The sequence below is a fragment of the Eurytemora carolleeae genome, unplaced genomic scaffold (assembly GCF_000591075.1).
Source record: "Eurytemora carolleeae unplaced genomic scaffold, Eaff_2.0 scaffold316, whole genome shotgun sequence".
In the NCBI taxonomy this organism is placed as follows: domain Eukaryota; kingdom Metazoa; phylum Arthropoda; class Copepoda; order Calanoida; family Temoridae; genus Eurytemora; species Eurytemora carolleeae.
In genome coordinates this window covers 88,082-111,354 of record NW_019396350.1, presented here as the reverse complement: position 1 = coordinate 111,354, position 23,273 = coordinate 88,082, and the positions used below count along the sequence as shown (strand labels likewise).

Sequence of the window (23,273 nt, the reverse complement as noted above, 5' to 3'; positions counted from 1 at the left end):
CTGTTTTGTGAATGAAACATTCTTTGTAGCCAATATTTTAATTTAACAACTAAAATTATCGTTATGCTTTGTTCAGTCGTCAGTGAAGACTAATTTTTTCTACATAGAAGACCTTGTATTTTTGAAGTTTTGTTAAAGCATGAGAAGCGTGAGCGTAATTTCAGCTAACTCTTCATGCAAAGATGGCAATGTCCGATTCACAACGGTACCCTTAAAACCTTCGGCTGATCAAGTTTGTTGGACCTATTCTCATTATTCTTCCAAAACTCTTTTAATTGTTAAACACTGTGTTTACAAGGTGTTTTAATTATCTATTGTCTTGAAGTGTAGTGAAACTTCTATTTATCTCTTGATAATATTATTCTTTACAGTTATATTTTATATCACAACGTTAAATCAATATACTGAGTCTCCGTCTACTCAGAGCTGAACAATTTAGAATTGTGGATATCGAGATCAATACTTGATCACCTCTTTATTATTAATCTCAAGATTAATTTAATCTTTAGTTTGTATCTTGAAAAGTGTATAAATTCAACCAATGGAGTGGCGTGGCGTATGCAGAATCCCGAACAGCAAATCAGAAGCATGGGACCGGTAAATTGGAAACTTTGCGCGCCATTTATTGAACGAACCCTATCATTGGTCGGAATCTGGTATGGATATTTAAAAAAGAGAGAAAAAGGGCGGATCAGGGAGGAAAATAAAAGTGTCCACATTGGATATTCAAATTAAGTGATCAGGATATAGGTTATACAATTCTAAAGTTCCCAACTCTGGCTGTAAAAAAGTCTAACTAAAAGGATATAATTCATCTGGTGAGTGGTGACTGTCTCGTTTTGCCATCTATATATGTCTGTACATATATAGATGTCTATATATGTCTGTACAACTTCCTCAAGGAGCCTATATCAGACCGGTACTTTAAATGAATGGAGTTTTAAGTATCATTCTTCTTTCTGACGTTAATTTAGAAATGTTACCTTTACAAAGGTTACAATTCTATTGCGTATTAGTTAATAATTATCAAATTTACTTTTTTTTAAAAAAATTAAGTACAATTTCCCTTAAAACAAAGGTTTTGTTGTATCTTTTCTAAAATCATTCAAGAATTTTATTTTAACAGTCCTGATGTTATTTTTAAACTGTATAATATTTATTGTTGTAGTTTTTATGGATCTAGTATTTGGGACTTGAGTTCCCAATTTGTTTCAAAATTGTATACTTCAGCATGGAACTGCTATTAGAATTCTTTTTAATGTACCTAGAGATACGCATAGGTACTTGATTGAAAGTATTTCACAATGTTTACATGTAAAAACTATGTTAGGTAGTAGATGTGTGTTTTTCTATGATACTATTGAAGCAAGTTCTAAGCTTTGCATTAGATTTCTTTCTAATTTATGCAAAAATGACCTTAACACAGTTCTTGGCAGAAATTTATTTTCCATTGCAAATGATTATTCTGTAAATCCTTCTGATCTTAGTAAAATGTTAGTTAAGAAACAAATAAAATATTTTGATGTCCCATAATCCCATTGGACCATGCATGGAAAGTTCCAGTTTTACAAGAACTTCTAAATACAAGAACGAATAATTTATATGTTGAAGGATTTGATGATTACATAATAACTGAAATGAAAAATATGTTATGTAATGAGTAATGATCAATGTCGCCTATTTGTGCATAATTTTGCATATTTTTCTTTATTTTTTTGTAAAACTTTATATAAATTTTTCTTTTTAACTTCAACATTTATATACGTATTTATATCTTTGTGTGTGACTAAATCTTTATAATATAATTTAGTATAAGAATTGTGTACGCTGCACATTGGGCCAAAAACCACAGTTCGTCTTACTTGAAGGGTAGGAATAATTTTGTTTACTATTCCGTTTTCCATTCCTTACTTGAAGGGTAGGAATAATTTTGTTTACTATTCCGTTTTCCATTCTTTACTTTGTATAAAGTGCTAATTTCAAGCACGGAATTTCTTAACAATTGAGATATGAGACCATGAACAGTTGCCTTTGACCTTTGAAAAAGTTTGTGCTATTTATTTGTCAACCTAATTAAAGAAATATTTTTCATCAAACAATAATCCCAAAAAATTCCTGGTCCTTCCAAAGTGTGGTAACTGCCTTTTATATGTGCTTAGATGATTATTGGGAAATGATTTCGTTCAGAATAAGAATTTTTTTTTTATAATGAATTGCAATTGAAGCAAAATTCTTATTATCTTTGGTCATTTTGATAGCATGGCAGACCACATTTTGGATATTATAAAGGAGTAAAACAAAGATTAGTTGCTGTTCTGTCTATATTCACGGCTTTCAATTCATAATCATGGAATCCCCTTTTAAACAAAGAACTTATTTAAGCCGGAGGAGGACCTTTTGAACTAGGTAACGTTAACCTAAAAGCTTTGTCTAAATATTAATCTAAATATAAATTTGGCTTGTCTGTCTGTTTTTATGTCTGTCTGTCTGTCTGTCTGTTTGCATCCAATAAACGTCAAAACGGCTGAACCGATCGGGCCCAAATTTTTTGTGGGACATCTAGGGAAGGTTTATGAATGATCAAAATTTCAAATATTTGTCTCCATCAAAATTCGATCGTCATTAAATTTTTTAAAATTTTGAAAATCCACGAAATTTTTTGTGAAAATCCGCGAATTATTTTTGTTTTGTTTTACGATGTACACAAAGAGAACATGTTCACACTTAATTTGGAAGATGGGCGCGAAGCGCCCTCCAAGGCTAGTGTTTATAATTTTGGAAACTGTTTATGTTCAATTGGGCTTTCTGTATACAATAGTAATTGGATTATTTCTGCCAGAGAAAAACAATGGAGATTATACAGTTAAAAAACATTCCGTTCCATTTAATGTTGAAAATATATGAAGCATTCATTTTCCAAGCCCCCGCAACAAAACACGGTTTCATATGAAAATAATGTTTTTAATTAAGATTATTTATTGAAAGGTTTCATTTAAAAGGTGAAAACTAAATATTCAATGGAAGACTCATTTTAGCCTCAAGCTGGTAAAATCATTTATAAAAGGGACATGTGACGTAATTTCATTTAACCCTTTTTTAAAACAATTGTCATACCCGATTCACAATGATACCCTTAAATCCTTTATCTGAGTAGATTCGAAGACATCACCATTTTCAAATATAAAAGGAAATTAACTTATTAATTTACCCCTCCATGTTCCTTATGCTAAATCTGCAAGTCAATATAGATGTTGTGAAACCGCCACAGAAAAGAATCAATTTAACAAAACCAAAAAAAGAATATTTCCGTCAAATTTGCTGAAAGAAAGGTGTGAATCGGACATGTGCACTACCAATTGGGGTCACTTATAATCAAGTCGTCACACCCATTAATGAACAGTTCAAAAAAAGGCAATTTTCAACAAAACTAATTTAAAAATGTTTACAAAAAACTACTAAAATAGAGTCATCATCGTGTATGAATTACCATACAGTTAAAACCTAAATGAGACATACGTCGAAAGAATTTATCCAATGTTCCAATGGGTTTTATACTATTATACATAAATCTTCGTATTTTCGAAAATAAATAAATAGCCATGAATATGCGGGAACAGTTTTAAAGAGCTCCATAAAATCATTTAATTAAAAAACTAAATATCTGCAATATTCCATTATCAGAAAGTGAAGAATACTACAGTTCATGAGTTCTTTCTATGTATGGCTTATTTAGGGGTTAATTGTACTATCTTAATCCTACATCAAATATGACTGACTTATTGTTTATCTAATATAGATGTGAATTTCGATTAGATAAACATTGAACAGTCCATTTGAATGTCACTTAAACCCTGTATAAAGATGAAGGATTACAGAATCGGGAAATTCTGTCGATAAATGAATATAAAAGTAATAATGAAAATTACTAACAAGAAAAAGTCAATCATTTTTATCATTTTTCCCTCACGTGGATTTCAGAAGTAAATAAGCACAGATTAATTGGATTAAAAATTGGGTATTTGTTAGGTTTGTTTTAATACTTTTAGTACTTTTAAGTAGGATATTTTCATGTTACTAGGAAACATGCATAAAAAGATTAAGGATGGAGAAAGAAAAAAACAGCAAGAAAAGAGATTTATGAAAAAATTAAAACAATTCCCATGGATAACAATATCCTTTTCTTTCCAACAATTCATTTCAGATAAAATTTAATGTAATCTGAATCTAAGAAAAAGTTACATTTGTATAAGTCTGTTCAAATTTGCACGTTTACTAGTACAAACTTTAAATTCCATTTAAACAAACCAATTAAATAATATTTAATTATCTTATTATTTAAATAAATCATGATTCCTCCCCCATTTCACTTTGTTGTGTAATTTCATGGTAAAACAAATTAGCCTATTAGTTATTTTTTGGTATTAGTCTTACTTTTCAAATATATCTATGACCGGAGAAAAAGCCGATTTATCGTTTAGAATTCCAGCGGAAATTATCATATTTCAATGACATCATGTGTCAGTCAATGTATAATAAAATATATAAACTTTGGATTTTAGAATTAGCAAGAAATTAACGTTTTTCGTGTTCAAAAATGATTTAACAAATTAACAAGTTGATACAAAGACGACTTTCTCTCTCAGACAAACCGGTTCCCAGATTCTAACTCTTCAATAAATCACAGAGCCCATAACTTAAGACAGGGTATCGTTATAAAAACCAGTTCTGAAACCCGGGTTTCACGAATGGTGTTAAGCAGTTTTGTGGATATCAATATTTTTGTTATGAAATATTGTATTATTTGGTTTTCTTCATATTCTCCTTTTTTTTGAATCTCTTAAATTAAAATCTACTCAAATGTTAGGACCCCGAAATGGAAACTCGGGAGTTTCATTCAACGATACTCTTTTAAATTTCGGGCTCAGGGATTTCCAGGGAAGTAGAAAAAAACGGTTAAATGTTTAAATAAGTTATATTTTGAAAAAAGATAACTTAAGATATCTACAGTAAACTATTAGATACTACAATTTAATTTAATATTTGAAAATTTAAAAAAATCCCTGACTATGACAAAAAGCATCAAATAGTGTCTATGCTTGATAAATCGGCTTTTTCTCAAGCCACTGTTGTCTTTGAAAACTAATACTAATACTATCGAATAACTAATAGGCTTTTTAGTTTACCCTCAAATTACCAAAATAAGTGAAAGGTCCCTTTAAAGGAACTATAAAGAAAAATTTCTCGTGACGCTCGATGCAAAGATGTCAATGTTCTATTTACAACGGTATCCCTGATCAAGTATGAATTAAACTTCAATGTTTGCATTTTTTAAAACTGATTATTTTCAATTGTGGTTTCTTTACAAAGATGACTTTCGCATTTTTTGTGCAGGAAAACATAGAGAAATGGTCAGAATTAAACACTTTTTAAACTAGAAAATTGACAATATCTTACAAATTATTGACTAGGTAAAGGTTTTAAGGATACAATTGTGTTTCGGGCATTGCCATTTTTGGATGAAGGGTCACGTAAAATTATTACGCTCCCATTCCTTTTAAAACCCCTGATTTAAGTTTAACATTATGATAAAGCAAAAATTTTTGAAAGAAGAGATAATCCGTTCTTGCAACGCTTACATTCAATAGCATAAATGTATTTATACGATTATTTCTTGAGTAAATGTTTAAACGTAGTTTTAGTCTCCCGTCGCACACAGTAATAAAAAAGATGATCATTCATGATCAGCGAATTCTATATTTAACAGATATTAAATACAATTATATCTTGATTCATTGAAAAGAAGATTATTTCAATAATCAATTGAAATGGAAAGCGGGGGGGGGGAATTCGTAGTTGCACACCCTTTAATGAGAAGGAGGAGGGGGGCAATGCCACCCCGTCTTTTCCTTAAACAAAATTGTTTTCTGCATGGTAACAAGGAGATGGAGGAGAAGGATTATTAGAAAGAGAGGTATTAAAATAAATGAGAAGGAGAAGGAGGAGGAGAGGGCGACGGCGAAGGAAACGGACGAGAAGGAGAAGAAGGAGGAGAAGGTGAAGTGATAAAAAGGTGGAGAAAGTAAAAGAGGAGAGAGAAGGAAGGGAGAAGGGAGGATAAATGAAGGACGAAGGAAGGTAGAAGGGAGGATGAATGAAGGATGAAGGAAGGAAAGTATGAAGGGAGGATGAAGAAAGGACAGGTTCCGGTTAGAGAGAAGAGAATGATTTGTAGGACAGATGTGGAGGTTAGAGAGAAGAGAAGGATCTATAGGACAGGTTTAGGTTAGAGAGAAGAGAAGGATGGATAGGACAGGTTCAGTTTTGAGAGGATGAAGGAAGGATAGGACAGGTGTTCAGATTAGAGAGAAAAGAAAGATGGATAGGACAGGTTCAGGTTAGAGAGAAGAGAAGGATGTATAGGATAGGTTCAGGTAAGAAAGGATGAAAGAAGAATAGGACAGGTGTTCAGGTTAGAGAGAAGAAAGGGATTGATAGGACAGGTTCAGGTAAGAGAAGATGAAGGAAGAAAAGTATAAAGGGAGGACGAAAGAAGGACCAGGTAAAGTATGAAGGCAAGTATATAGGGAGAATAAAGGAAGGATGAAGGAAGAATGGGAGGATGAATGAAAGTATGAAGGAAGGAAGAAGGGAGGATGAAGGGAGGATGAAGGGCTAGGAGTGGGTTAAGAGCGCGTGAAGAATATATTGTAGCGGCCTCAATTCAACAGTTAGTCTCGGGAAGGAATCATCTCTCTAGATTACAGTCTCCAGGTATGCACAGATTTCACGCAAACTTTGATATTTACTTTTTTACTTAATATAAAGCAATATATGTTCTCCTTCAGGACTATTTAGGGCTAATTGTTATGGTTTCATCAATTTGAATTCAGGCATCCATATACAAAAACGGAAAATTGGCTTCTTTAGACAATAGTTGAATCGTAATTTAAGATAGCTTTGAACATATTAGGATAGTTTAGGGTAGTTTAGGATAGTTTAGGATAGTTTAGGATAGTTTAGGATAGTTTAGGATAGTTTAGAATAGTTTAGGATAGTTTAGAATAGTTTAGGATAGTTTAGGATAGTTTAGAATAGTTAAGGGTTGTTTAGAATAGTTAAGGATAGTTTAGGATAGTTTAGGATAGTTCAGGATAGTTTAGGATAGTTCAGGATAGTTTAGAATAGTTTAGGATAGTTTAGTATAGTTTAGGATAGTTTAGGATAGTCTAGGATAGTTTAGAATAGTTCAGGATAGTTTAGAATAGTTTAGAATAGTTTAGGATAGTTTAGGATAGTCTAGGATAGTCTAGGATAGTTTAGGATAGTTTAGAATTGTTAAGGATTGTTTAGAATAGTTTAGGATAGTTCAGAATAGTTTAGGATAGTTCAGGATAGTTTAGAATAGTTTAGGATAGTTTAGTATAGGTTAGGATAGTTTAGGATAATCTAAGTTTGAACCATCAGGTTGCAAATATAAAGGGATTTTTTTTCTGAAAGAAAAATGCAATTCTTTTAAATCTTTTAATTTAATTTGATCTTTTGAAATTGATTCAATGAAACATTCCTGTCTGTTTGTTGGAGAAAAAACCCTTTCTTGTAAATTACTTTACTCAGAGTTTTTAATGTTTCAAGATCTTTTTAAGATCAAATGAAATAATTCTCTTCTAAAATTTATTTCTGTGAATTCCTGTGGTGTACTTCAACCTGGACATAAACTACACTTTTATTTAAGAAATATTCTTTGGTTTGGTTTTAGTCGATTTTATTTTCGCATTTTATTGTTTTCTCCTTCCTTTATGTTTATAATGTTTTTTTGGATGAATTTTACTTAAACATTTATTGTGTTATTTTTTCTCTGCCATAAGCAAAACAATTTCGCAAAACAATTTTATGATTTATGTATTTTTTTATGTGACAAAATTTTACTGATTTAACTAAACTTTTCCTGATTTCTTTTCTTCCCTTCACACTTTTCCTGATTTTCTCTTTTTCCTTCAGCCTTTTCCGAATATTCTCTTTTTTCTACAGACTTTTCCTGATTGCTCTTCTTTTCTTATGACATTCCTGATTTCCCTTTTTCCCTTCAGACTTTTCCTGATTTCTCTTCATCCATTCACGCTTTTCCTGATTTCCAATTTTTTTATCCTAACTTTCATTATTTTCAATTTTCCCCGGCGTGTTTCTTGATTTTCCTTTTCTTATTTTTTTTAGAATTGGTTTTTCTTCTTCGTAATTTTTCATTTTTCCTACCCGCTTTCCCTTCTCTTATTTTTCCTACACGCTTTCCCTTCTCTTATTTTTCCTACACGCGTTCCCTTTTCTTATTTTTCCTGCACGCTTTCCCTTCTCTTATTTTTCCTACACTCTTTCCCTTCTCTTATTTTTCCTTCACTCTTTCGCTTCTCTTCTTTTTCCTTCAGTCTTTCGCTTCTCTTATTTTTCCTACACGCTTTCCCTTCTTTTATTTTTCCTACACTCTTTTCCTTCTCTTATTTTTCCTAAACGCTTTCCGTTCTCTTATTTTTCCTGCACGCCTTCCTTCTCTTATTTTTCCTAAACGCTTTCCCTTCTCTTATTTTTCCTACACGCTTTCCCTTCTCTTATTTTTCCTACACGCTTTCCCTTCTCTTTTTTTTCCCTACACTCTTTCCCTTCTCTTTTTTTCCTAAACGCTTTCCCTTCTCTTATTTTTCCTACACGCTTTCCCTTCTCTTATTTTTCCTACAGGCTTTCCCTTCTCCAATTTTTCGTACACTCTTTCCCTTTTCTTCTTTTTCCTACACGCTTTCCCTTCTCTTCTTTTTCCTACACACTTTCCCTTCTCTTCTTTTTCCTACACTCTTTCCCTTCTCTTCTTTTTCCTACACGCTTTCCCTTCTCTTCTTTTTCCTACACACTTTCCCTTCTCTTCTTTTTCCTACACGCTTTCCCTTCTCTTATTTTTCCCACAAGCTTTCACTTCTCTTATTTTTCCTACACGCTTTCCTTTCTCTTATTTTTCCTACACGCTTTCCCTTCTCTTCTTTTCCAAGAATCTGTTGTTTACTAGTAGTTTCCTGTGTTCTTCCCCACCATTACCAAATTTTCCGATCAGAAGAAAATTAAAATAAATATTGTTTTAAAAATATAAAAACAAATTTAATCAAAAAATCCAGAAAATACTGGTGGTTTTAAATGAATATAAATATAAAAAAATATACAGCTCTACAGTTTAGAGATACATTACACATAATATCAATAAATATCAAATTTAATTTTACAACTAAAGATGGGCGATAGCAAGCTTAGTTTTACAGAAACGTTTTAAATTGTTAGACTTTTAAGTGTTTTACGACAATATGATAAGGTTCCAACATTTTAAATTTTTATTCTGTAGAAGTTTGCTTTTATCAAACATGCAAATTGGTTACCCTAGCAGAAAATGTAGAGCAAAAACGATCGTTTGAAAACGATCATTTTTGGGTTTTCAAAACGATAGTTTTTGGGTTTGTTTATGCCTGATATTTTCACCTAGGATAACAAATTTGCATGTTTTATAAAGGCAAACTTCCACAGAATACAATTTTAAAAGTTTCTGTAAAAGCTATTGCCCATCGCTATTTACAATACTGCATACTTGTATAGTTATCATTTTTATAAATAAAGATATATAAATTTTGTTATTCCATAATTATTATTATTATTCACCACTACAGGAGAACCCTTCAGTATACACTTTAGATAACAGTTTCGGCTCTTTATTTAATAGACCTTATCTTTGCAACTAAACAACTGTGTAATAGATTTTCACATTATTTATTACTGCACCATAAATCCAAATTGTAGCAAAGTAAAGAAAAAGCTCAAATAAATTTGAGAATCATCTCTACTGAAAAAAAATATTTTTAAATATTTAATACTTAGGAGATTTAAATTATGTTTAAAGGGGCTGTATATGTAGTTTCAATGTTTAAAGGAAGTGTACATGTAGTTTCTATATTTAAAGGGACTGTACACGTAGTTTCAATGTTTAGAAGGACTGTACACACGTAGTTTCAATGTTTAGAGGGACTGTATACGTAGTTTCAGTGTTTAAAGGGACTGTACACGTAGTTTCAATGTTTAGAGGGACTGTACACGTAGTTTCAATGTTTAAAGAAACTGTATACGCAGTTTTACAATGTTTAATACGTTTAATACGTTTAATACGTAGTTTCAGTGTTTAAAGAGACTGTATACGTAGTTTCAATGTTTTAAAGGACTGTACACATAGTTACAATGTTTAAAGGGACTGTATATGTAGTTGCAATGTTTAAAGGGACTGTACACGTAGTTTCAGTGTTTAAAGGGACTGTACACGTAGTTTCAATGTTTAAAGGGACTGTACACGTAGTTTCAATGTTTAAAGGGACTGGTACACGTATTTTCAATGTTTAAAGGGACTGTACACGTAGTTTCAATGTTTAAAGGGACTGTACACGTATTTCAATGATCCTCCATTTGTACAGGGTCATGTCAAATTCAGGAAGACTGAGAAATCCTTACTTTTCTAGACAAAAATAGAGTGCCATGAATTGTTAAGTTATTTGGCCACTGGGTTTTCTTGTTTTAAGCTAAAAAATATGGACATATTCGTCGTCAATGATCAGAAAAAGGTTTAAAGGGTACCATTGAGAATTGTACATGCCACTTTATTACTGAAGAGTTAATTAAAATTACTGTCCCTCATCATTCTTTAATCACACGATTTATAAAGAAAATAAAAACCGAAAAGTTTTTCAGTTTTGTATATTTTTCCATTTTTTGTATCCGTTTAATTTCCGGTTCTTGATCAAATTCACAATTTATGTATTTTATGATATAGAAGTCAATACAGGGTGTGTCACTAAACAGGACAAATAAGAGGCGACTTAAAGTCTCAAAACTATAGCATAATACATGAATAAATATAATAAATGAATTATAAGTTAATTTAGAACTGAGCTATTAAGTTGTGTAAATGTCAAAAATTGAGGCTATACCAGGCCATTCACAACAAATAGCCTTTATCTGAAATGTCAGGCTTTTTATTGACATAGATTAATTGAACAGAATTCATATCTAAGATCTACAACATTGGATTTCAAAGATATATGGATTAGAAAATCGGATTAGCCATGGAGAAAAATGATTAGAACCCCCCCCCCCCCCGCGCCTGTATTTCAGGCTAGGGGACCGAGCGCCGCGGCTAGGACAGACCAGGGGGTATGGCGTTGCGGTCACATGTTTAACATTTGATGTACATTTTTTAGATGTATGGGTGGGGGGTGGTGGAGGGGGTGTCCAAAAACCATTCTCTAGGATATATTACCAGAAAATCATAGTTTGTGGCAAATTAACTTCTACCAACTTAACTGTAGTTTTTTTTTTATAAATTTTTAATTTTGTTTTCCCCTCGGAAAATGGATCTTTTTAATATTTAAGAGAAAAAGAGAAAATTTGGTTTAATTGTAGAAGATGAATTTTTTGCTTCCAATATTTCTCAATAATAAATGGATGAAAGACAGAAATGTGACCTCTATCAGAACTTTTAATCCTGAAAACCCTTGAAAAAGAAATATATATTTTTCAATATTCCAAATCCCCCCCCCTTCACAACATCCAAAGTTGCGCCTATGGAAATACAATGTGTTATGTGCATTGAGTACATGTTTATTTGACCTTTCCAAAGGCCGATTAATCTTATATCGTTAGAGGTTGTTTCGAGGGACCGTTCACTTATTTGGGTAATTTCATGATAAACTAAACAGCCTATTAGCTGTTAATTTGTATTAGTCTTACTTTTCAAAGACAACTGTGGCCGGAGAAAAAGCCGAATTTTCGTTCAGAATTCGAGCGCAAAGGTACGGTCTTGTCTGGACACTTTACTAGACGTTTTTCAGCAACAACAGCCAAAAAAAAAATTAAATTTATCCTGTTTCAATGCCATTTTGTATTAGCCTGTATAAACTAAATATAAAAACTTTTGATATTTGAGTTTGAAAGCAATTTACGCTTTTCGTATTTAAACGTTTAAGATGTATATACAAAGACGACGTTCCCAACGACAATCAATTAATCATTACGCAATTTCGGTTTGCAAATGCAACTCCGTGTACGATATAAATAAAATATACTGTTTCACAATTTGTGAATAATCCACCTCCAACCCCCCCCCCCCCCCCCGGGGCAGCTATTTCCCTGCGGGGCCGGGGGGGTATTAGGAAAAATTTTTGGGGGGGGGGGGGGGGGGGGGGGTAAACTTGTAAAATACACGGAGTTTTAAAAAAATTATAAAGTTTGTAATTTCTAGGATTTATAGTTGTCTATAATTCATTTTCAAACCCGTAACCCAATTATGCTTTATTATATCAATATATGCGCACAACCAAGGTTATAATGCAAGGAAAGTTAATTGTGGCCGCGTATACTCTGCCTACATATTGAAACCAGTTCTCTCTGGGCGGACTTTGTAAACAAGAATAGCTCCATCAGTGTTCGTTCAGTAGCCGAGGAGGTTAAAAGCATTTAATTTTAATAATTTTGAAAATTCGCATGACCAGAATATTTCATAGATTATTTGTGTGAAAATGGATTCCATTTCAGAATGTGACATCCATGTCTTGTGTTTACTTTTCACCCAAAGACAGTACATTGCAGTACAAAACATGTGTACACCTCTGAAATAACTTGGAAATAGAAAGTTAAAAACAAATTTTGAAGAAAAAAAAGTAAGACATTTACAATTAACTATCAGATGCTACAGTTTAATTTTATATTCGAAATTTTTTTTAATCTATGACATAGACAAAAAACATCAAATAGTGTCTAGTCAAAGAGACCGTTCCTTTCCGCTCGAATTCTGAACGAAAAATTTCTCCGGCCACAGTTGTCTTTGAAAACTGAGACTAATACCAATTAACAGCTAATTATCATGAAATTATTCAAATAAGTGAACGGTCCCTTTAAAGTTGTCCCGACAATATATTGAAAGGAAAAGGAGAGAGTATTAACGATATTTTTAAAGACAAAATTTAGTTCTGTAAACCTTGTCTAATGATTTTTTTGTTTGCACTAATTTGTGTTCACCTCTACCTGCTTTATTTGTTTGTTTCACGAGCTAAACACTATTTATTCTATCCTTTCCTCTCTCGAAATTGTTTTCCTAAAAAGATTGACTTTAAAATTTGCATTTCTTGCGCCAAAACAGCTTTATATTCTCTTCCTCTCTTTTTTTCTAATGAAAAGATTCAGTGCAAATTTTAAAATTTCTTGAGCAAAAACAGCTTTTTGAACTTTTATACTTATTCTTTATACTTTCTCTGATACTCTCATCAAATTGTTTTCTTGCACAAAAAGAGATTTATAAAACCTTTTTCTCCCTCTCGTAGAATTGTTTGGTTTGTAAGGAACAGATATTCTAAATTCAAAATTTTTCAACAAAATTTTTTTTTGACTCTTAAATAATTTTCATATTCTTCTCTCTCATTATATCTCTCACAAAAAGATTTCCTATAAAGATACATTTTGGAATACTGCATTTATTGTGAGAAGTTTTTTTCTCGAACCTGTTTAATCCCGATCAATTAATAGATTAATTATTTCATTCCTTTCGAACTCTCTCTAAATTGTTTTTTAAAAAAAATAAAAAATTACTGAATTTCTTCTGGAAAAAAGAAGTATAAGAGTGCTCTCACAGCTCTTCTAGACCGCCCCCCCCCCCCCATCTATCCTTCTAAACTCCAATTTTAACAATAATTTGATAATTGTTTGATTTAAAAAATAATTAAATAACTTGAAAATAATTCTTCATGACCTAGAGCTTGTTTTTTCCGATGAACAAGAAAAACTCCCTGTTTTGAAAATACGTTTATATTTGAAAACAAATAAACATTAAAAAACTAAAAGTCTAAAAGTGAAAATCATGGCCTAGAGGCAAGCTAATATACGCCCTATAGATTTCCTCGTAAACAAAGCTCGGGGAAAACAACGTTAGCATTTTTCTGTAAAATAATGCTTTCTCCTAATAAATGGAATTATTAGGCTGCAAACAATATTTTCCCAACATTTTCCCCATTCGGGGATTTTTGCAATTTCGACTAAAAATTCGTAGAGGAAATTTTGTTAACTATAATAGTGCTTTCATAACTATAGTGCTTTCATTACCTAAAGCTTTTAATATTTATATATGTTTGATTTCAAGGGGTACATTTTTTAAATCGGCATTCAATAAAGGAACTTAGTCCTTACCACAACTTGATCTAAAAGAATTCATAGTTTGACAAATCTACAACATTGGGTTGCAAACAATGTGGATTAGATTTCTCAAGCTCAGAAATCACGCGATGGAAAAATGTCTAAAATAGATCACAAAACTTTCTAACCCTCCTTTCAAAATCCTCGATTATCCCTTTAAGCAAAAAAAAATAGATAAAAGAAAGTTAATGCAACGTATGCTGTAAAAACCTTTAGTTCGGATAGGATAGAATAGGGGGAAACAGGAATTTATGACTTTTTTATCACAGAATTATTTCTGTCCGCTGAATTTATCTTTGTTCCTCAGCAACGCAGTTTTTTTTTTCATAAAGTTTGAGTTTGGTTTTCACTTCAATTGAAGCCTTAAAAACCAGAGGTTGGATTTTTTTATAAAACAATAATCTATTCGATCATAGCGATTTCTTAAAACAAAAGGTGTTAGAACTTTTCCCGAGATATTTAGAACTTTCCCAGGGATATTTAGAACTTTCCCAGGGATATTTAGAACTTTTCCCAGGGATATTTAGAACTTTCCCTAGGATATTTAGAACTTTCCCTGGGATATTTTGAACTTTCCCTAGGATATTTAGAACTTTCCCATGGGATATCTAGAACTTTCCCTAGGATATTTTGAACTTTCCCTAGGATATTTTGAACTTTCCCTAGGATATTTAGAACTTTCCCTGGGATATTTAGAACTTTTCCTGGGATATTTAGAACTTTCCCTAGGATATTTAGAATTTTCCCTGGGATATTTAGAACTTTCCCTGGGATATTTAGAACTTTCCCAGGGATATTTAGAACTTTCCCTGGGATATTTAGAAAGATGAAAATTTCTCTCAATGATTACGAAGGATTTCAGTATGATTTTGGTGAATTGTAGCGTAAAACTTTGCCTACGAGTGTCAAAAATAATTTTTTTTCCATAATATCTTTCACCTTAAAATGTAAATTTTTTTTCACAAAACCTTTTGTTTGAATTTAATGGAAATGTTCATCTTAACTTTCTTAAACCGACATATTTCTTCTGAATAGTTTAGTCCAGAGTTTGAGGAATTATAGTTATTTATAAAAATTACTTTATTTCGAGTAAACATATAGAAAATAACCAAAAAACGGCAAAAATGTTGGAATGCCTTAATTAAGAAGTTTAAACATTATGGAAATGTCAAAAAGTGACTTTGGTTAAGAAATTTTTGGCACTAAAATTTAATACACCAATATCACACTGCAATCATCAGGGGACATTTTCATCTTTTTAAATATCACAGGGAAAGTTCTGACACCTTCTTTGCAGGAAAAACGTTATTTTTTTTGCGAAAAATATCTTTTACGTTGATCATAAGAACAGTTTTTGTGGCTTCTGATAGGTCAGACCTGTACAGAGATATCAAAATAGAATTAACTAGCTTTATCCAACTATAAAAGGGAATTAACTAGCTTTATCCAACTATAAAAGGGAATTAACTAGCTTTATCCAACTATAAAGATACCAATTAGTACTTTCTAAAGGTTTCACCAATATTACGGATATTAATATGGATGATTATCTTCAAGGTTAAATAAATCTTTTCTTATTTTTAAGATTTTGAGGAAAAAAGAAATTAACACTAGACTCAAACTCTAATTTCTAATTCTTTAATATTCGAAACCTGACCTTAAAGAGTTTTGAATTTCAAACTACGAATTCTGTTAAATCAGAAAGTCAACGTTTGAAATACTAATGGTTTAAATTGGGACTTCTGAGTGGATCTTCTTTTAAATTTCTATCATTGTGTTGATATCTACATTGTATTGCATTCTACAAAACTTATTTAAATATAATGGTCTCTGTTTCGGTGTATAATATAGATTGCTTACAAAATTGGATTATTGAGCATAGAAAGGTAAAGTGCAATTATGGTGGTGCAAAAAAAGTAATTATATGTATTGTAAAGATACTTCCTGGCAGTTTTATTCCATAAGGATTAAGGACCCTCAACACTCGAAAGAAAATTTAGATTTAGAAAAAAAAGTCTTTTAAATAAACAAGTTGGTAATCTCTATTTAGAATTTTGTTTTTTTGATCATAACTCATGAACTCCTCAAGTTTTGATAGTTGACTTTAAAAAGGTGTTATACAAACAATGTAGCCTTAATTTTTTATAGGGGAGGGGTTGGGATTTTTTGGCATAAATCTGGCTATCTAAAATTTTGTCGATATATAAAGTGTATTATAATGATTAGATATGAAAAAAACATTTATATGATATTTTTTTAGACACAAAATCTTACCATTTTCCCCACCAAAACAGGTTCTTTCAAATTTCTTTATTAAGTTTGAAAACTAATTCAGAATCTTAAAAGTAATATTTGTTGTTCTTTTCAATATTTGAATTTAATAAGTTTATGAAAAAGTTTTCTGTATTAATACCACAAACAAAATGTTAGGATTGGTTAATTCCCATAAGGTTCCTTTTCTTAGAAAGTCTGCTTAAAAGAAACAAAGTCTTTGTGGTTTGACCGTTATTTTCCATATTTTCTACATTTTCTATATTTTATATTATTTCTACATTTTCTATTTTTTCTATATTATCTACATTTTCTATGTTTTCTACATTTTCTATATTTTCATATATTTTCTACATTTTCTACATTTTCTATATTTTATATTATTTCTACAGTTTCTATATTTTCTATATTTTCTACATTTTCTATATTTTATATTATTTCTACATTTTCTATATTTTCTATATTATCTACATTTTCTATGTTTTCTACATTTTCTATATTTTCATATATTTTCTACATTTTCTACATTTTCTATATTTTCTACATTTTCTATATTTTCTATATTTTCTACATTTTCTACATTTTCTATATTTTCTATATTTTCTACATTTTCTATATTTTCTACATTTTCTACATTTTCTACATTTTCTATGTTTTCTATATTTTCTACATTTTCTATATTTACAACATTTTCTATGTTTTCTACATATTTTCTATGTTTTCTACATTTTCTATATTTTCTACATTTTCTATATTTTCTACATTTTCTATAATTTCTACATTTTCTATATTTTCTATATTTATTTTTATTTTTTTTTTAAATTGGGATTGGCTCACAGGTTTCGAAAAACTGCAATATTTTTCAGAAAATCAATTTCAAAGAATTTGTTTTTAAAAACATCTTTCAATAGAAAACCATTCTAAGTTATCTATTTCTAATCCAGGTGTTGTTAACAATATTAGTCAAAATATTATGATTTCAATCATAATAAAAGTATTTGAAATACAAATTTCCATGATAAAGTATTTGAAGTACGAATTTCCGTAATAAAAGTATTTGAAGTACGAATTTCCGTAATAAAAGTATTTGAAGTACGAATTTCCGTAATAAAAGTATTTAAAGTAAGAACTTTCATTAAAAAAGTATTTAAATTACGAATTTGAGCGAAAACAGGTTAGTTATTATTAATAAAACCCTGAGATGAGATTTTAAAAGCTTAAACCCGAGTAACCCCAGTCTTTGCGTCTGTTTAGACCCAAGTAAAGCTCAAGTGAAGACCCTGGTTTTGGACGGTCTTGAGTTTAGTAAAAACCAACCACCTTGGGGTTTTCTCTTTTCAAGTCTCTGGTCTTCAACAGCGGATGATAGTAAATTTCGAAAAAACTTTAATATCTATTTTAAATCTCGGGAATTATTTGTAGTGTCAAATTTGATCAAAGGTATGAAATAAACATACAATACAAATAATGTATCTCCGTAAAGTTCAAATTTTCGAATTTTACATCTCCTTGTCACAGCTGATCTGCTAGTAATCTGTCTGCTATAGAAAGAAAGCTTTCCAAGCAGTCTCTAATTGGTCAAATCAGAACCAATCCTGACTTGGGTTCTTATTGAGCCCAACTCTGAGTTTGGTACCAGTACAAACGTTGGACGATACAAACCTAAGACCTACAAACGTCGGACAGTAAAAACGTCGGACCAAGACAAACGTCGGACTAGTACAAACGTTGGACTGGTAAAAACGTAGGACAGTACAAACGACAGACCAGTACAAACGTCAGACCAGTACAAACGTCGCTGGTAAATAAAAATCTACCAAAAGTTACTGAGTTCTTGTCACTAACTTAAATATTTTTATCCCAAAATCTTTGCAACCTGGTTATGGTAATAACCTTTGATACTTTCAAACTTAAACTGTTTGATCTTATAGATTTCATAGGTTGAACTATTAAAGGTTTTGATATATCGGGTTGCAAAGATATAGGCATGTAGAAACATCCGAGTTTGTGACAATTGAACTCAACTCCTTTTTGGTCTGTTGTTTTATATACAGTGCTACCTTCTAAGGATTGAGACTTTATTCACTTAATTTTTATCACAATAATTGAGTGATTTTTAACTTATTTCTTATAGCAAGGGTCTTTTTATCAAAGTCCAACGTTTTTCCTTATAAATGTACCTGTCTGACGTTCGTACTGGTCCGACGTTTGTACTAGTCCGACGTTTGTCTCAGTTCAACGTTTGTACTAGTCCAACGTTTGTACCAGTCCGACTTTTGTACCAGTCCGACGTTTGTACCAGTCCGACCTTTGTAAGTCCGACGTTTGAACTGTCCGACCTTTGTAACGTCCGATGTTTGTGGGTCCGACATTTGTACTGGTGCCCTGAGTTTCACTCGTGTTTAACCTTTTATGATCTCGTCTTAGGTGTATCAATACCAATTTTGTATTTTGGAGTTGATAACTGTTGTCACGCTAAACTAATTTACCGCAAGATATGCCCGGAATGATTAGAAATAAACCCAGTAAAGGTTTAAAGAGACTGTAAGCGTAATAAAAAAACAAATTAAAAAATGATTTTCTCTCCCAAACCTGTGCAACATCATAGTTACTGGACAGCTAGTAATAAATAAAAACAATACATTGATGGCTAACTTTTAAATTATAACAAATGCATGAAAATGATAAAAAAGATAAAATTTCAATGCTAGGAACAATAGCTTGTCAACCAATTGAACGTTTCTCAATTTTCTACAATTTCTAATAATAATCATAAACAAAAGTGAAATTAAGTAAAATTAAGTAAAAAGATATAAAAAAATGAAAATAATTCAATATTTTGCCGAACTTTTTTTAATGCAGGCAAACGGAACATGTACATAATCTTATTTGTTTATATATAAAGAAACGGAACATGTACATAATTTTATCTGTTTCTATATAAAGAAACGGAATATGTATATAATTTTATCTGTTTATATATAAGTAAACGGAATATGTACATAATTTTATCTGTTTATATATAAGTAAACGGAATATGTACATAATTTTATCTGTTTATATATAAGTAAACGGAACATGTACATAATTTTATCTGTTTATATATAAGTAAACGGAACATGTACAGTATTTTATCTGTTTATATATAAATAAACGGATCATGTACATAATTTTATCTCTTTATCTATAAGTAAACGGTACACCAACTAATTTAAGAGAAACAAAAAATAAAAATAGAATCTTAATTACGATTTAGCGAAAAATAAGTAAATTTAATTAATGCATTGCTCGAATTAGAATTACGTTTTTTTTCAACGAACAATTTTATTTAGACAATATAGACAGTACAAATGTTCGAATAGTTAGCCGTAAATTTTAGATTAATTAATAATGTAATTAAACTGTTTTTCTCACAATCTTAAAAATCTTTGAATTATTCATTTAATGTAAAAAAAATTCAATTAAGGTAAAAAACTAAAACTTGTTTTCCGTTTTCTAATTTGTCAAATTTTGGATTAAGGGATTGTTTGATTGAGGTAGTAAGATAAGTGAATTAAATAAAACCACTTCAAATACAGAACTTCGATATTTTAATTACCAACTACAAAATAAAGTTAAGATTTGCACAAAATTTAACTAAAATACGTTCGTATAGCACGATATATTTAAACTATGTGTTGCTGAGGAGAAATATTAATGATGAATGATTTATAAATTTTCCGTAAATCCTTTAATACTTTTAATTATAGATTAAACCTTGCTCTGCTCTGAATGACGATGATGAAACCCTGAAACCTGATGAATGCACAATTCTAAATAATCAGGATTGGAACCAAAACCATGGAATTCTTAGTAGATGATCACTTCTACTCCAACTCCTCTCCGAGTATGTTTAACGTATCTAGAACGGATCTACTCTCTCCTCCAAACCTTCTCCGACCCCCGAACCTATCTCTAGCTCTACCTGGACCTATGCTGACCCTGCTGCTAGCTCTATATATCCCGGTCATTCTACTTGCTGTTCTAGGCTCTCTACTTGTCATGCTCAGCGTGATTAGGTATTACATTTATTTTTTTGTGATACCTCATATTATACAAGGAGCGGTTAATTGACTGTATAAATTAAAAAATTTTCCCCGCCAATGAAAAGACAAAAATCCGCGAATTTAAGTTAGTTTTTAAAATTGAACGAGAAGCAAATGTTGGCAAACAAAAGAAACAATAGAAAATTCTAAGTTTCTGAAAACCTGTAAAGACTAACACTGTACTTGGTTAAAAGCTGCATCTTGCATTGCGAAAATCTCTTTTTTGCATTGCTGCTGTTTACAATTTAAAATTCTCTTATTTTCAATCTGAGCATCAAAGGTTGTCTTTATTGCTTTGAAAAACATTCTTTTGCTTGTCAGGTTTTTCATCTAAGAATCATTGTTTGACAAAACCTCGTTGCACAGTTTTATTAAAAAAAGTTGCAAAGTTGCAATGGGTTGTAAACGTTTAATCTCTGCATCATAAAAAATAATTGTTTAATAAGACAACAATTACAAAGAAAATATTAAAATTTCATACACAAAATACAATGATCAATTCTAAATTATTGTTACCATATAAAGATGGTATGAAATAAAGGAAATCTGAAGCCTGAAACTGATTTGAGCAAATCTACAGAGTATAGGAAAAAATGTATTTACAAGTAAAGTAATAACAAATAAATTGATACTAATTTAATCATTGAAAGCCGGAGCTCTCTGGCAGACTCTCTGCCTTTAAATTCGCCTTGTAGGACGTGATAATCTTCCGTCTTCCAACCCTTTGTAATAACTAAGTTCCATTTCAGTTTTAGCTCAGGCCGATAATATTTCGTCCTCCTCCCTCGTGTCAAGCCGTGTTTGCCTATTGGCTTGAATTTGAAAAAGAACCCTGGGTCATTGGTGGTTTTTTTTTTTCATGCTTTCAAATCATGCGTTAAAAGCATGTTCTCTTTAACAGACAGAATCTGAATACACTATACACGGGGTGACTTATCATCCGCCCCACTTTCCATCCAACCTATAGCTATATACAACAGAGCTACTACGTTGTCCTGTTTGTAGGCCAAACTACTTGCAATCCGAGCTTAGCTCCGGAGGACTGAAGGGGTTACATCAAGGGAACTATCCCTATTATGAGCTATTGAGCTCACACTGGTTACACTATAGTTTTTAGACATTTTGTAAAAAATATGATTGTTAGATCTCCGAGCCTGAGAACTTGTAGTAACTCCTACTTGGTGAATCTAGCCCTCTCCGACCTTCTACTCGCAGCACTCGCGTGCCCCATCACGCTCGTTCAACTCACTTTTAAGGTAGAAAGTTTTACAATTATTTTAAAAGGGATCATCGATCCAATTTTAAGAGAAACTCCAATAAAATAGTTCCATGTCCGATTCAAAAGGGTACCCTTCGAAGTCAATTTTCTTCCCTTATCACAAGCCACATTTTTGCTCAGAAACTGAGTACTAGGGCACCGTTGTGAATCGAGATTGTAACTCTATTAATGTAGGATCCCTTTAAATTAAGTATCAATCCTTCAAAGTGATGAACTGATATCCGAACAAACAGAAAACAGAAATTACAACTTTATAAATATATATAACTAGCCTTAGAGGGCGCTTCTCGCCCATCTTCTAAATTAATTGAGAACATGTTCTCTTTGTGTACATCGTAAAACAAAACAAAAATAATTCGCGGATTTTCACAAAAAATTTCGTGGATTTTCAAAATTTTCAAAAATTTAATGAAGATCAAATTTTGATGGAGACAAATATTTGAAATTTTGATCATTCATAATAGTCTCATGTTGCCAAGAAGACTTGTTCCACCGCCTGCAGAATACTTGATATAGCTAATATATCAAATACTTGTTCCACCGCCTGCAGAATACATGATATAGCTAATATATCAAATACAAAGTACCCCCTTCCCCCCCTAATGCAGTCTCATGTTGCCAAGAAGACTTGTTCCATCGCCTGCAGAATACATGATATAGCTAATATATCAAATACAGAGTAACTGGTTGAGAGAGACGCTAGGGGAGTAATTTATTGAAAAAAGAGAAAATATAAGGGTTAAAGGAATTTAGTCTTTTACGCAAACTCAAATTTTCTAATCCATATATCTTTGGAACCTAATAGTGTAAAGATTTGATATCTTAAACTTAAATAATTTGATTCAAAATATAATTCAAGTTTGCAATATCTAAGGTCTATGACATTAGGTTGAAAAGATTTAGGGATTAGAAAATCAGAGTCTGTTACAATGGCAAAGACTCAATTCCTTTGTTAAAAAACTTGAGAAAAGTGGTCCGTAAAAAAAACATTTTTTAGGTGGAATAACATTGACCCCTTCATGGTTTACCAATTCCACCTGATTTTAACCTCTGCCCAAGAATCCGCTCCTATATACGCTAATGTATGGTATAACATATACACAGGGCCGTTTCCTTCGCTAATTTACATTCAAAGGGGATTTCCAAGACCAAGATAGGATAGGGTTTTGGATTTTACACAAAGACAATGAAACACCTAAATGTCTTTAATGTATTAAAAAAACCAAAGCATAAAGGAGTCTTTGCCACTAATTTTCTAATCTTTATATCTTTGCAACACAATTGTTAAACCTTAAATTTTTCAAACAAAGAATTTGACCATTTAAAAAATAATTTAAGTTTGAATATCTAAGGTTTAAAGTTTCAGGTTGCAATGATGTGGGAAA

The 23,273-nt window shown here is 31.3% G+C and overlaps 1 protein-coding gene across 1 annotated transcript in view; it reads left to right on the top strand.

The window, feature by feature from the left end:
• The first annotated feature begins 6,725 nt into the window (after positions 1-6,725).
• Positions 6,726-23,273, top strand: part of LOC111701489 (neuropeptide F receptor) — a 43,734-nt gene continuing 27,186 nt past the window's right edge. The window contains exons 1-3 of the mRNA XM_023472795.1: positions 6,726-6,771; positions 20,274-20,582; positions 21,754-21,865. Coding sequence (XP_023328563.1) covers positions 20,365-20,582; positions 21,754-21,865 — 330 coding nt within the window. The 5' untranslated portion in view covers positions 6,726-6,771; positions 20,274-20,364. The remainder of the gene's footprint in view (positions 6,772-20,273; positions 20,583-21,753; positions 21,866-23,273) is intronic.